Source organism: Entelurus aequoreus, linkage group LG06, assembly GCF_033978785.1.
Source record: "Entelurus aequoreus isolate RoL-2023_Sb linkage group LG06, RoL_Eaeq_v1.1, whole genome shotgun sequence".
NCBI classification, from domain to species: Eukaryota; Metazoa; Chordata; class Actinopteri; order Syngnathiformes; family Syngnathidae; genus Entelurus; species Entelurus aequoreus.
In genome coordinates, this window is record NC_084736.1 from 85,891,399 (window position 1) to 85,907,011 (window position 15,613).

The 15,613-nt window shown below is 37.9% G+C and overlaps 1 protein-coding gene across 1 annotated transcript; it reads right to left on the reverse strand.

Annotated features, from left to right (window-relative positions):
* Positions 1–237: 237 nt before the first annotated feature.
* Positions 238–14,784, reverse strand: LOC133652705 (DNA polymerase kappa-like). Its single transcript, XM_062051728.1, has 14 exons — positions 14,407–14,784; positions 14,019–14,138; positions 13,801–13,953; positions 12,358–12,489; positions 12,096–12,246; positions 11,808–12,017; positions 8,872–8,996; positions 8,581–8,747; positions 8,481–8,513; positions 8,292–8,388; positions 6,607–6,778; positions 2,221–3,075; positions 865–913; positions 238–778 (listed from the first exon to the last, which is right to left on the reverse strand). Exons 1-14 carry the CDS (start codon positions 14,536–14,538, stop codon positions 706–708), a joined length of 2,469 nt encoding a protein of 822 aa, XP_061907712.1. The 5' UTR covers positions 14,539–14,784; the 3' UTR covers positions 238–705.
* Between the last annotated feature and the right edge of the window lie 829 nt (positions 14,785–15,613).

The window sequence follows — 15,613 nt, forward strand, 5'->3', positions numbered from 1 at the left end:
ACACTGTGTCTGTGTTGTGCTGTCTTTCCTGTGTTTGTACTGTTACTGTCGAGTGTAATTCCAAATTGTTAGAATATATTTATCTATTAACCGTAAAGGTGCGCAGGCAGCAATTACACTAAACTACTAAGTTCAATACAATGCCACGAAATGGTCCGCAAGTTTGAGAACCTTGTTGAAAAAATATACAATTCCACGTAAATCTTTTTGTTAGTCAAAAATTCAAAAAAATTCAAATGCATTTAGCAATAAAGTACTTTATTGACACACATTATTTCCAAGCTTCCACGGGACACAGAAAAACAATGTGGCGGGTCAGATATGGCCCCTGAGCCTTGAGTCTGACATCTAACTGGTTGAAATTTAGCACAGAAGCTGCTTAGTTATGTAGAAACAAAATGTGTGATTTTTTTGTTGTTGCAGCATCCCTTTAGAAAACAGAAATATTCATTTATTGCTAAACATCACCATTTAAAATTAATAAATAAATAGAATATTCCCGAAATAGCATGTAATAAATATAATCATCACCCATTTGGCATATTAAACATACAAAATCTCAGGTTTTTCTTCTTCTTTGGATAATACATAATAACCCTGCCACATTATGGTTATAAAATATGTCCATTATTTTGATATGCATGATTTTTTTGTCAACAGGTTTGTCTAAACCTTTTTCCAGCATCTTTGAATAATAAATGAATGTCACCTGAAGAACCTGTCAATGGTGTTGAGACCTTTGGCCTTTTTGGCGGGCAACGATGACAATGAGTCATGTCTGGAAGGGATATGATCGTACATAATGCATGTTAGTAGGGAAAATGCTGACTCTGCATATTTATTTGAAACAATATTCTGTCCTACCTTTTTGTTTTACCTCTCCCCGCGTGTCTTGGTGGAAAGATGCTTCTGTCTGTGAACAAAAACACTCAACACCTTATTTTCTTGCGTCGGACAAAAAAAACCAAGAAAAAAACAAGCACAGCACACAAAAAATGACATTCATCCATTGGGGATCCAACAGGAGCACTTTAGAGAGATAAAGAGTGCAATTTCTAGGGGACGATTGTTTAAGGTGCTCAGACAGCTTTAATTACTGGAAACAAAATAGGTAAGAAAGTGATCCAGACAATTCCAAGGCCAGGGCGAACAAATCCCAGCGAAGTCAGAAAAGATCTGTTTTCACTGTAGGAATCAATACGAGTGTCTCACTGACTGTAAATCAAAAAGTCATAGGTCATCTTCGCAATTAGACAGACATGTGCAGCTCATACAACAGAGGGATGCATTTACGCATTGCTCAAGAAGAAAAATCATGAATAAAATTTGGTACTGCAAACAAGTGGTACAAACATTTACAGTTCAACCAAAATTTGGGATTTTGCACACCACAAAAGGACATCAGTAACTGTAAAGAAGAAAGATGATAAAGCATATGTATTTCAATATAAATGACTGCATTGAACCAAATATAAGATAGGTATAGCTAGGGATGTAACGGTAATTACCGTATTTTTCGGACCATAGGGCGCACCGGATTATAAAGTGCACTGCCGATGAATGGTCTATGTTCGATCCTTTTCATATATAAGGTGCACCAGATTATAGGGCGCATTAAAAAAAAAAAAATGCTAAATGGAAAACACTTCCTTGTGGTCTACATAACATGTAATGGTGGTTCTTTGGTCAAAATGTTGCATAGATTATGTTTTACAGACCATCTTCAAGCCGCTTTCTGACAGTGGCTTCAGGATGCACGTCTTATTAACGTGGCTTACCTTCGGCAGCATCTTTTCCCCGTCATTTTTGTTGTAGCGGTGTAGCGTGCAAGAAGTGTCAAAAGATGGAGCTAACTGTTTTAATGACATTCAGACTTCACTTAAATCAATAACGGAGCAGCAACTCCTCATCTGACTGTGGCTCACTACTGCAATAACAACGCCGGAAATGGGCCTTGTGAAAAACCGTCCGACTGGAACCCTCTAATAACTAAAGTTCCTTGGGTGAATAATGTAAACTCACTATATCGGTATGTTTTAGCGCTTTCATGGCGAGTTTACTGACAGATATAAGTAAGAACTTTACATTACTTTATATTAGAAATGGCAACAGCGGAGGATGAATGTCCCATAACAAGAAGATAAAGAAAAAGAAGAAGCTTATCGACTACGTATATGTCTGGTGGAACCCAATAATAATAATAATAAAAAAAAACCTCACCTGCTGTCACGTTGCTCTTTGTGCCTTCAGCAGAGGCTGATGAAGTTCCCAGCTCATGCAGCACTTCCTGGTTCAGGCAGACGTCAACATGGCGATTGAATATAGTGAGGTCACTCGTGTCCTGGGTCAGCTGACACACCGGGCAGATGAGGACGGGACCTTCACTAGCAGATGACCGAGGACGCTGCGAGGTCACTGTTCCACCGTCAACACTGATCATGGTTTTTGACTCCACATGTCCATTGTCCTTTACTGTGTCTTTGTGCATCTCAACCTCGGATGTTGCCGTCGAGTCAGACGAGTCCGACATATGGCGCTCGATGGAGCCTTTAGTGAGACATTGGTCTATATGGCTGTTGAAGACATTCAAATCATCTGTGCTCACCTGCCTGAAACACACGGGACAGGTAAGTTTGTCAAATGCTGAAGCCGATGTGGACGCTCCAGCGTCTAAAGGGACATCAATGTTTAAACGTGACATGTTACTCTTTGGCTCCTCCCTCTTAGTTGACGACTCCGGCCTTTTATGGGCATCAGCATGTGTGGGTGTGACAATGTCAACGTTCTGCTGCAGTCTCTTAGCATGAGCTCTTTGAAAGAAAGACTGCGGAGGTCTTTCACATGTCTGGTCTTCCTGTAAGCTCTTTTTCTGTGACGGCCAGGGAAGCTCCTTTTTAGTCGGACATGTTTGTGCTGTGAGAGGACAAGATGACGGATGATCCCCTTCAACGTGTTCATGATGGATTTCCTGGGTGTCGCCCCCAGCGTCTGCTTTGCCAGGCTGGAGGAAACCAATGATGCTCTTCTGCAGGTGCTTTTTATCATCCGTGGTGACAAAGGCGGAGATACGAACACCTGCAGTACGCAACAATAAGTTATCATGAGGACACCATGGGTAAACAACAATGGAAACTAGGGCTGCAACAAGGAATTGATTATTTTGATTACAAAAACGCTTCGACTAATCGTTTAATGAGTACAACTAATAAAAATGTATGAAATCCGGACTGCATAAAAGAAGGTAAAACTAGTTAAATAAAGGTAAAAGATGGTAAAAGACGGTAAAAGTAATAGTTCAACAGAAGGCAAGAGAATGTAAAAGGTATATAATAAGGTAAATAAAAGGTAAAATAAGGTGAAAGAGTTATATACAAGGAAAGAAGGTAATTAGAAGGTAAATACGTAAAAGGTAGAACAAAGTAAAACAAGTTAGATAAAGGGTAAAAGATGGTCAAAGAAGGTAAAAACAAAGTTTTAAAAATTAAAAGTAAGTAAGAAAGGTAAATAGAAGCTAAAAGAAGATAAATAGAGGGTGAATAAAACATAAAAGAAGGTAAAAAAAAAAGCTCAATAAAAGCTATTTGAAGATAAATAGAAACTAAATAAAACATAAAATAAGGTCAAACAAAAGTTTAAAAAAAGTTAAATATATGGCAAAAGAAAGTAAAAATAAGGTGAATCGATGACAAAAGAAGGTAAATAGAAGGTAAATGGAAGTTAAAAGAAAGTCAATAAGAGGCAAATAGATGGCAAAAGAAGGTAAAAATAAAAGGTAAAATAAGGTAACTGGAAAGGTAAATATAAGGTAAATCGATGACAAAAGAAGGTGAATGGAAGTTCAAAGAAAATAAATAGAAAGTCAATAAGAGGTAAATAGAAGGTAAATAGATGGCAAAAGAAGGTAAAAATATAAGGTAAAAGACGGTAACTGGCAAGGTAAATCAATGACAAAAGAAGGTAAATGGAAGTTAAAAGAAAATAAATAGAAGGTTAATAAAAGGTAAAAAGGTAAACAGAAGGTAATGAAGGTTATGGCAAGCAGAAAAATATTTTTTGATTTAAAAAATATTCCCTAAAATACGCATTGAGGCTATAAAGTGTTTTTTTTATCTGGTTACTCGATTAATCAAACTAACTAGATGATAGGTTACTCGATTATTAAGATAATCAATAGCTGCAGCCCTAGAGGAAACATACTGCAGATCATTACAAATAATTCATTTAATATTATATGAATTCATTTATCTGATCTGAATGTGACTTTACTATGTAAATGCAGTGTCTTTGCAGTAGAAATTCCACACAACACACAAATTGGCAGCATGAGTGAGAGCGGCGATCCGCCACAAGCCCAGGGTATGTGCTTAAATACCGCAAGCAGAAAACCTCTACTAAGTTAATAGGAAACCTGTTTCACTTTTATAAGTGCTGAGAAAACACAGCTTAGAGACACTCCTTCATCTTTTGGCAACACTTTGGCGTCCTGGTGAAAACCAAACCAAACATGGGCTGGTAGCCATTTGCTGAAAGCAGCTCTTTTTTATGATAAAATAAAAATAAAAATAAAAAGGAAAAAGGCATAAAAGGTTGAAATGTTGATAATAATAACAAATAAAAACCCAAAGATTTGTCTTTAGAGTAAGTTTAAAGTAGGCAAGATTGTTTTAGAAATATTCCGCCATGCCTGCATGGTTCACTTTCAAATGTTCCTGACTTGTGGCGATCCCATCCATGTTCCTGACTTGTGGCGATCCCATCCATGTTCCTGACTTATGGCGATCCAATCCATCTTCCTGACTTATGGCGATCCCATCCATGTTCCTGACTTATGGCGATCCCATCCATGTTCCTGACTTATGGCAATCCCATCCATGTTCCTGACTTATGGCGATCCCATCCATGTTCTTGACTTATGAGGATCCCAGTTACACAAAATCAGGTACCCACAGGTTGATATGTCGGTTTTGCATTATAGGACCCTTTTAACATAGAATTAGGGTTGTGCAATATAGATGATGTACGATATAAAATATATACATTTAGGCGATGATAGAGCTTTTGATATATCCTGATAATGCACATTCTAGCTGTGTTTGAAAATTTGACAGCGACAAGCGAACAAACGTCCACAATGCAAAGCCACTTTTACTGTAAGTCAGTAACCTTGCCTCCATGGCAGCAAATAAACTAGGTTTCTTACAAGTATCAATATCATGAGAGGACGAGAAAATAGCTAAATATGCTACACACTGTACAAGGATGTGCTAACCGCTAAGCTAGAGCTTTTGAACGTAAACAAAGGTGGGCCGATCGATACAATTATCGACAGTAACAATACCATATATAGTATTAGTGGATCCCACAGTGATTATATCAATATTTTGTATCATCACAAAATATTTTGTCGTTATTGTTATGGTTTACAAACTCAGGAAATGGACACAGGAGCACTTCAAGAACAAAAAAACCCAAAGATTTAAATTAAAGTAAATAGTATGAAATAATTGTATTATTTGATTGCTATTGCTACAGTGTCATCCTATGTAAAAAAAATAAAAAATAAAATAATGATGTTGGAAAATTTTTAAGTAGCCATATCAGCATTTGTATGACCAATATTGATCCTGTAACTACTTGGTATTGGATCGATACCCAAATTTGTAGTAGCCAAACAACGGAAGAATAAGTGTTTATTTGAATAGAAGTGTAGTTAAAACATGTTACTACAAAAAGTAAAGTGCTATCAACAGTAAATTAACAAGTAGATTAATAATCATTTTGAGAACTGGAAATGACGCAGTATGTTACCGTATACATCAGCAGCCAATTTAGGAGCCTTTGTAATCCGTTTCAAAATGGTTCTATTTTTATTTACATGACAAATAATATATTGCGATATATATAGATATCACAATAGGGTGCAATATATAGTGCAGGCTAAAAGTTTGGACACACTTTCTCATTCAATGTGTTTTCTTTATTTTCATGACTATTTACATTGTAGATTGTCACTGAAGGCATCACAACTATGAATGAACACATGTGGAGTTATGTACTGTACGTAACAAAAAAAGGTGAAATAACTGAAAACATGTTTTATATTCTAGTTTCTCGAAAATAGCCACCCTTTGCTCTGATTACTGTTTTGCACACTCTTGGCATTCTCTCGATGAGCTTCAAGAGGTAGTCACCTGAAATGGTTTTCACTTCACAGGTGTCATACTTTTGATGCCTTCAGTGGCAATCTACAATGTAAATAGTCATGAAAATAAAGAAAACGCATTTAAATGAGAAGGTGTGTCCAAACTTTTGGCCTGTACTGTATATCACAATATAGATTTTTGGGCCATATCACCCATCCCTATGATGAACATGTAATTTAACATATTGAAACGTGTATATAACTGCTAAATCTTAATAGTTTGAAAACAAACATTTGTGCACGGTTGGAAGTTGTAAAGTCAAACGAAATTCCATCTTAAACTGATTCAGATCATGCCTTTGGTTTCATTTTCAGATGCTTACATTGCTGTACGTCTTATCAGTTTTGATCTGATCCTGATTGCGCTGTTCAGTGCTGTTGTAGTACAACAAATACATATTTACCCATAAGCCTCAGCCTCAGCGCCTGTGGACTTTCATTGTCAATTTCTGTCTTCAGCAGGTCTTTGGCTGCGGCAAAGATCTCGTCCGCAGTGGTGACGCCGCACGGCAGCGTCACTGCCCTGGTTTTCACCTCAAAATTCACATTCTTCAGCTTCAGCGTGACGTTTTTACCCTTTGGAAGACGAAAGGGTACAGGGTCGATAGGTATATAGTTATATGCACACTGTTACAACGTGTTTGTCGCCCTGGGAGACTTGACAGCTGGCCCCTGCTGTCTCCTTAATGGCCCTCCATTCCCTGTTGCTATCAAGACGACATCAGGCACCTAGGCAGGGGGGTGATGACCGTGCCAAACAATCAAGCGTTTCCTTTATCCATTAAAAATAGGAATGAACAATCTGACATACTATACAGTGGAACCACGATTTACAAACTTAATTGGCACTTGAACAGGGTTTGTAAATGGAAAAATGTATATAGTGAAGCAAATATGTTGTTAAGAAACAATGTAAACATGAACAATGGGGTCCGGCTATGACAAAAGTTCATATTTTAGAAAGTTTGTACACTTTGAACACAATATAAATGATAAATGATAAATGGGTTATACTTGTATAGCGCTTTTCTACCTTCAAGGTACTCAAAGCGCTTTGACAGTATTTCCACATTCACCCATTCACACACCCATTCACACACACATTCACACACTGATGGCGGGAGCTGCCATGCAAGGCGCTAACCAGCAGCCATCAGGAGCAAGGGTGAAGTGTCTTGCCCAAGGACACAACGGACGTGACTAGGATGGTAGAAGGTGGGGATTGAACCCCAGTAACCAGCAACCCTCCGATTGCTGGCACGGCCACTCTACCAACTTCGCCACGCCGTAAAGTGTGATACAGTACTGTCGATCAAACAAACATGCCAAAAGGGTGATATTAACAAGCCAAAACAATGCCCTTTGGTGCCCACATAAACAATCAGAAATCTCAAACAGCCTTAACTTTAACGACCATATTGATACAAAAACAAACATTTAAAAAAGTAAAATTCACTTTCAATGTCATCGGCAAATGAGCGGCTGACGATAGGAGAAAAAGGAGTAGACAGAGGGGGAGAAGGCGCCGTGAGTGTGTACTCTTGAAAGAGACGCCGCTGTAGAAAAGGTAGTGTCTTCTCCTCCACTGTGATATAAGTCCGCTTTGGCCTATTTTTCTAGAAAAGTCTAGTCTTATTGCAATTAAAAACTTGCTGTGGTACGAAGCCTGCTTCATCAATCTCTTCAATACGGCAAGCACAAAATGAATAAAAAAGTGTCTATACGCAGACATGGTTTGCACACAGAAGCATACTTAGCTCGATCGATAGCTGGAGCCTATCTCAGCTGCATTCGAGCAGAAGGCGTCGTGCACCCTGGACAAGTCGCCACCTCATCGCAGGGCCAACACACATAGACAACATTTACACACTCGGGCCAATTTAGTGCTGCCAATCAACCTATCCCCAGGTTCATGTCTTTGGAGGTGGGAGGAAGCCGGAGTACTCGGAGGGAACCCACGCAGTCTTGGATAGTTCATATATCGAAAAGTTTGCAAAAGATGGGTTTATAGATCGAGGTTCCATGTATAAGAAATTATCCAATAAAATAGTTCATGGATAAAATGTGTGATGTATAAAATGTTTGGTACCTTGAGGTCTTCTCTTTTCAGGTCTTGTGCTAAGTCTTCACACAGTTCTCTGCATAACAAGAATTGCTCCTCAGGCCTGTTTAGTTCCTTAAATGTTCTGTACGTTGTAGGAAAAGTTTGGTGACAAAGACACAACAAATAAGTGGTTGTAGACACGTAGATTTTATTTAACAGAAGAAAAAAACCTACCTTTCTGTGCTCATGCTTTTCCTTTCTTCATTCCTATATGATATGAGATATGAATATCTTATGTTATAGATTTTGAAGACTGGGGATTCAAGTACTGTACCTCACAATGTGCGTGGAGCCCAGACCCAGGGACACCTGCATGAAGTGATGCCAGGCCGTCTCCGAGAACAACAAAGACAACAACGCCATCTGCTGACCGAGATGAGCACAGCTACTGATGCTCAGGGCGTTCAGCATCTTCTCGCTCACCTTCCCAATGCCTGACACCTGCACACAGAAACACGATGCCAGTTCAAATATTGCTGCGGCACGTCATTCGTCACATCACACCAGGAAACAATTGCACTCTTTTTCACCGGGAACAGTTTGTGTGAACTGAAGTGTGGCGTACTTTGCGAACTGGGAGGTCCTGGATGAAGTCCATGACGGCCTCTTGGGCGGACGGCAGTCTGTACTGTCCGTTGGGCTTGTTCATGTCACTGCACACCTTGGCCAGCATCATGTTTGGCGCAATGCCTGGAGGGAAAAAAGAAGCATAAATGAATATGGCATGTTTTGCTCCACAGCTGGTAAAACATAACATTGATACTAATGCAAGTATGTAGCTGATATTTAGTAGTGTTAGATTATGCAAAATTGGGAATACAACCTAACCACTATGACCCAAATAGTTCTGAATTGTCATTCATGTATATTTATTGATTGTCCTCATTATGGTCGGGAGTGTAGAAGTGTGGTGCACCTTGTCTCCAGTTAAGCAAACATGCAAGTTTTTGGAATGTGGGAGGAGGCCGAAATACTCACAGCAGGCTGTCCTGCCTTTATCAAATAAATCGCTCTTAATAGTTTTACTTTGTGCACTACTGTTTTTACGTATCATCACAGTGTAGCTTTGAATGTGTGGCTTGTACTTAAAAGTAATGAATTGCTTTTGGCGTATGAAGACAGAAAAAATCTGCTAATCTTTGGTTGATTCAGTAGTACCTCAATTTACAAGCTTTAATTGGTTCTGTGACGGAGCTCTTAACACAAAACACATCTCAAATTTAACGTCTCCCATTGAAATTAATTAATCAAATTTAATTTGTGTTTGGTCCCCCCAAAACTACACAATTTTAACATGTAACATGCATTTTAAAAAATAAAGCTTTTAGATTTTTCGCAGGTTCTGACTGTGTATTTCTCACCCTGAGGGTATTTTGCTAATTTCTTCAAATTGTGCGTAAAAATGCTGTGATTCAGGATGAAAATGCTAGCAAAACAAATACTACGCAATACAAAATTGCCTGTAGTTTTCTGTAGGCCTAAAACAAGCCCAAAATCACTACCGTGTCTATTTTGGGAGGAATTTTAACTGTAGACATCGTTTTTAGGTCCAGAACTATGAAATAAGAGCCAATGTTGTCAGCATTAAAGGGAACCTTTAGGACAATATTTTGTGCCATTTAGTTTTTTATTTTGCATTTTCAATGTATGACTATAATTCAAATTTGACAAAGGATATAATTGTCATCTCTGTTCCTTAAGTTAGCTGAAAAGTTACACTGGAACTTCAAATAAAACAAAATATGTATTTTTGCAAACACAATTTCGATCAGGCATTTGCCTGATTTAAAACTTTTCTTTTATATTTAGTAGTACCTCAATTTACGAGCTGAATTGTTTTGAGATGGAGCTCTTAATTCAAAACACTTGTATCTTAAATCAACGTCTCCCATTGAAATCAACTTTAATAAGTGCTCACACCCCCAAAACAGCACAATCTAACATGTAACTAACTTAATCAAATAAAAAATAAAAAACTTTTAGATAAGAAATACTGTATAAAAACGATACGATAAAATGTACTAATAACAACTACAGTAGTTAATGAAGTCATGTAATAAAAGTACTCACTTTGGAGAGTGGACTGCTTCTTTGTCAAACACAACATCAGCAGCTTTTCCATGTGTTCATGAATAAATGTGCACTCTTAAGATATTATTTCAACATTCTTGGCTGGCTGACACTGATACACTCGAATTGCTTTGCCAAATTGGCACCACGCTTGGTCATGATTGTGATTATTTATTTATGTAATTCAATAAATATCATCCGCTTCTTCTTCTCAGCACTTTCCTCCACACTCACTTTCCTGGCTCCAATTTTGGAAAAACTAAGTTATGTCGATACTAGCGAGTAAAGACCCGATGTTTTGGGCAGATCTTACGGGGTTCACTGTGACATTCGCTACACCAGCTAATAATATTGTGGTTTGGATATTATTTCAACGTCTTTGACTGGGGTTATGGTCGCTCTTCAGTATGGTACAGACACTTGAACGGCCTCACCAAATCAGTAACACTGTCGGTCATCTCAGAGCATTCAATCAATCGCAACTGGACTGTTTTGTTTGTCTGAGAAGATGTTTCGCCTCTCATCCCATCCTATTCGGATTGAATGCCCTGAGATGACAATAACCTGGAATAATGAGAACATTAATTTACACTGTCGGTCATGTTTTTGTTGACTTCTCTTCTTAATTAAATGAAAATCATCCGCGTCTTCTTCTCAGCACAGTCCTTCTCACTCACTTTCTTTGTTCTAATGGTTGGAAAACACAAAGTTATGCCGATCTCCAGCTTTAAGCTAATGCTAGCAAGTAGGACTAACTAAAACCTTTGCTTGCAACTTGAAGCATAACAATCAACCGAGAGAATGTTCATATCTCTTAAAAGTTGGGGCACTTTTAAGTCGAGGTGTCGCTGTGTATCGCTTTTCTACAACCCCTGCCACCCCTAAAAAATAAATGATATGCAAAGAGTGCCTATAGGCCTGTGAGAACGTTCGCTTTTTCCTTCAACAACAACACTGACTATTACTCATGGCAGACTTCGTGAGAGACAACACACATAATAAAACAATCACAATCACTTACTGTACAATGTCTGCTGTCAATGGAATGACGACTGATGAGATGTTCATATCTTCCGGTTTATAGGAAGAATGAATCATAACTATGGGTTAAAAAAAATGTTGGGTGCAAACAAGTGTCTTTTTGTGTTTTTCTTGCCTTTTTTGTGTCTAAGTTGGTTGTCAAAGTTTACCAATTTTTCAGTTTATGTCCACAACCTTCTACTATCCAGGTGAGAAGCATGATTTAAAATCTACAAATAACTTTTAACAGCTCTTATCTTAAAACACTCTTAAGTTGGGACACTCTTAAGTTAGTCTCTAATATGATCAAATAAAACTACAGATGAAAGAAACGTCTCTGGCCTTACAACTAAAAGGACTTAACGCAACACAGGTGGACAAGCAATGATTTAAATGTCGCTTTCCTCCCACCTGCACTTGCAGTCAGCATGGTCTTCTGCTCAATGCGGAAGCGCATCTCCCTGACAGCCTCTTCCACAGACGCCCCAAAAACCTCAGTGGCCGGACCGGTCGCATTGCCTGCTCCAGAACTCGACAAAGCCTCAGAAGAACTCGGGCTGTCCTCAAACAGCACGGGTGAGAAGCCTTTCACCTCGGATTCCTGGGTTTGCTCAAATTCCTCTGCACCATTAAAAAAATATACATCGATGTAACACAAACACCATCATTTATTAAGTTTTCTGGGTAATGGAGTCCTGCCTGTAGCCGTGCTGCTGGAGCAGTAGTAATGTGTCCGTGAGGCCTCTGGCCAGCTCTTCCTTTGTTCCAGGTGCTCTGTAAAGTCCATATAGGCTTCGTCCAGACTCACAGGCTGGAAAAAAGGATCATAATCTGCAAATATCTGCCTGATCTAAAAAAAGGTTTAGAAACACATGAGCCATTAGTTAAGGCAGTGAACTACAAAAAAAGCTGCATAGTAAGTCTTTCCAAGCCCGTGTTTATGTCGCAGTGTCTCACTCACCTCATTGCTCACTGATTTATATTTATTGAAATTGCATGGAACGATGATTAGGTCGGGGCAGAGTTTTTTGGCTATGAATCCAGGCATGGCGGCTCGAACGCCGTACTTCCGAGCATGGTAGTTGGAGGTGGACTGCAAAAAGGACAGTAGAGTTTTGACAATATAAGACATTTGCATTTAAACATAAATTAGGGATCAACTACACCAGTGGCCGCTTTTTAGATCAAATAAGATCCAATACAAAAATAATAATTAATATTTTGAATTGACACTGTGCAAAAGTGGTACTCTCTCGAAATGTAATACAGTGGAACGTCTATTAAGAGTGTTTTGATATAAGAGTTCATTGTTATGCTGTAAGTTGCAAGCAAAATTTTGAGTTACGGGCGTACCCGCCGTTAGCTGGTCTGGCAAATGTGACAGCGAACCCCGTAAGATCTGTCTAACCATTCGGTTTTACTCGCTAGTATTAGCTTGTAGCTAGAGGACGACATACATTTGTTTTCCAACCATGGGAACGAAAAGTGTGAGTGTGAAGGACAGTGCTCAGAAGAAGAAGTGGATGATATTCATGGAATTTTAAAAAATTATTAGTGAACGTCAATAATCGATAATCAATGTATTTATTGTAAATAAAGTAATGCAGACAGGTTTAAAATTTGGCTGAATGCATCGAGCCGCCTTGTCGAGAGATCAGACCAGCTCCTTTACCATCGGCCACTTATAGTCCAGTTTTGCACACATTTTCATAATTTAATAAATGCGATAATTTTTTTTTTTTTATCTTTTTTATTCCAAATTTATTGGGGTTTTTTTAAGTTGCTAGTGATACATGCTTATTTAGTGAAAGGAAAATAAATGTAAAACTGCATCAATATACATAAATTAAAGATGCATCAATAATCCATTTTTAATCGTATCGTAGCTCATGAATCATAATCGAATTGTGAGGTGACCAAAGATTCCCACCTCTAATTAATGAAGTAATCAAGTCAACTATCGATGAGTTTGTTCGATTAATGGAGTATTCTGATAAAACACACTTTATAGCTTCAATCTGTATTATAGGGAAATAGTTTACATTTCAAAAAAATCTGCTTGCTATAACTATCTTTTTTTTCCGTAAATGCACATTATCAACATTGAAACTGCATTTTTAACACGTTTGCATTAAGAAAAAGTAAAAATAACAGCAACAGAATATAAATGAAGACTTTTTTCCAATCGAATTAATCGATTAATTAGTGCAGTCCTATTTAACTTAATGTTTATTATTGTGGTGTAGAAGTGCATTGCACGAGAAGCGATTCTAATATTCTTCTGTTTTTATGTAAATTCATTGAATTCATTTTGACTTTTTGATGAGTCACACATCTTGCATCGCGTCTCAATCAACCATTGAAGTCTGAATGAATGATGACATAAATACGCTTTTCGACCTACCAGCATGCTCATGGATCCTACAGCCATGGGCTTGCCCTTCAGTTCAGGACAGTCTCTGGTCTCCACTGCAGCGTAGAAAGCGTCCATGTCCACGTGCACAATCACACGGCTTAGATTGCGCCTCTTCTCCAGCTCAGAGACCATCCTCTCCACCTATTGAGAGAGTGTTGAAGAAGTACCAACAGAACATCTGTTTACAGAATATTGTCCCGACTTACGTGAGCTTGTGCTTTCTTTAACTGTTGCTCTGTGATTTGTGCTTTTTGAAGCATCATTTTTTCAATGCGCTGGTTCACCTGCTCCTCTCTCCTCAGCTCATTCTCATAAAACTTGGAACCCTTCAAAGGAAGGGCAAGGGCAGAAAGCATTAGAACGATCTATCATAATAACCTGCACTAGTACATCTTCCCAGGTCTATACATCAGTGCATTGGGAATATGGGATTGTTACACAAGGCTGGACACAGTGGAAATCTCATTTGAAAACTGTCCACGGCACCTTCATAATAAAACATTTGTACTTCCCTGAGCATCCCTTTTGTGCCGTGGAGACTGCTGAATAGAAGGTGTTTCAAAACAACCCCTACTAGTTATGTGACTAACTAACCTTTGATGACTCCATGATGATCTTGTTGATGTTGTCTCTGTCAAGACCCTGCATACCAGCTTTGTTGTCATTGAGGGCCATTCTGGAGAGGAGTCCTTCTCCTCCTTTGGTGGATAAACTGCCATTTTCCATCCTGAGGATCTGACCAGTGACCACTGATGTTGAATTATAGTTTCCTCCAACAATAACAATCTCATTTGTTACTCAAAAAAGCCATGGAGCGTCATAAGCCATTATGAAAATATGCATATGTAAATATAAAGTAGGTAATTAGCTACTAAAATCGCGGACAAATATGTCCGAATTTCAACGTTTGAAAATATGAGCGGCTCTTTGGCGGTAGTTCCGGGTTCATGAATCGTTACCGGAAATGCTTAACTTCCTTTTCCTGTAGACTTTTCGTCAGCTGTTTTTAATTTTTAATGTTTTTCACTTTTTTATTTTCTCTCTTTGTTTGTAAGAACACACTAACAATTAATATATTGTCTGTTATTAAAAAAATTATCAAAAATTATTTTAAGATTCAATATTGAAAACCTCGCTGGGTTTTTTTCTCAGCAATGGAGTTGTGTTGACTGTTAAAATCAAATATAATTATCAAACTGTGTTGTGTGGAACGCCTCAAATTATGGATTTTGGAGAGTCATTGTTTATTGTTTATTGTTTATTTTTTATTGAGGATCCCCATTAGCCGACGCACAAACGCCAGGCTAGTCTTCCAGGGGTCCTTTTCAAAAATTCAAAGTAAAATAATAATACACAGCTCCAGTTAAAAAACATGCACAAATCCAATTACAAATAAAAGAAAGTAAAAAGGAAAAGAAAAAGAAAATTCTCAAAATAATAAAATAAAATAACAGTACACAGATACAGTTACAGAACATACGCCATACGCTGATCCCGTTATAATAAAAGAAAGGAAAAAGGAAAAGAAAAAGAAAATTAGAATAACAAAAAAGAATAACAGTAAACAGATCCAGTTACAGAACATATGCAAATCCAGTTACAATAAAAGAAAGGAAAAAGGGAAAGAGAAAAAAAGATATAGAGAGAAAAAAAAGTTCTCAAACTGATAACATGAAAGATTAACCCTTAACTCTAAAAAGTGACTTTACATGTTTCTTAAATGCTTTTTTTTTTATTACTGTGAATAGTCCTAATATTTAAATGAAGAATATTCCATAATGAAATGCCTCTGTATACAACA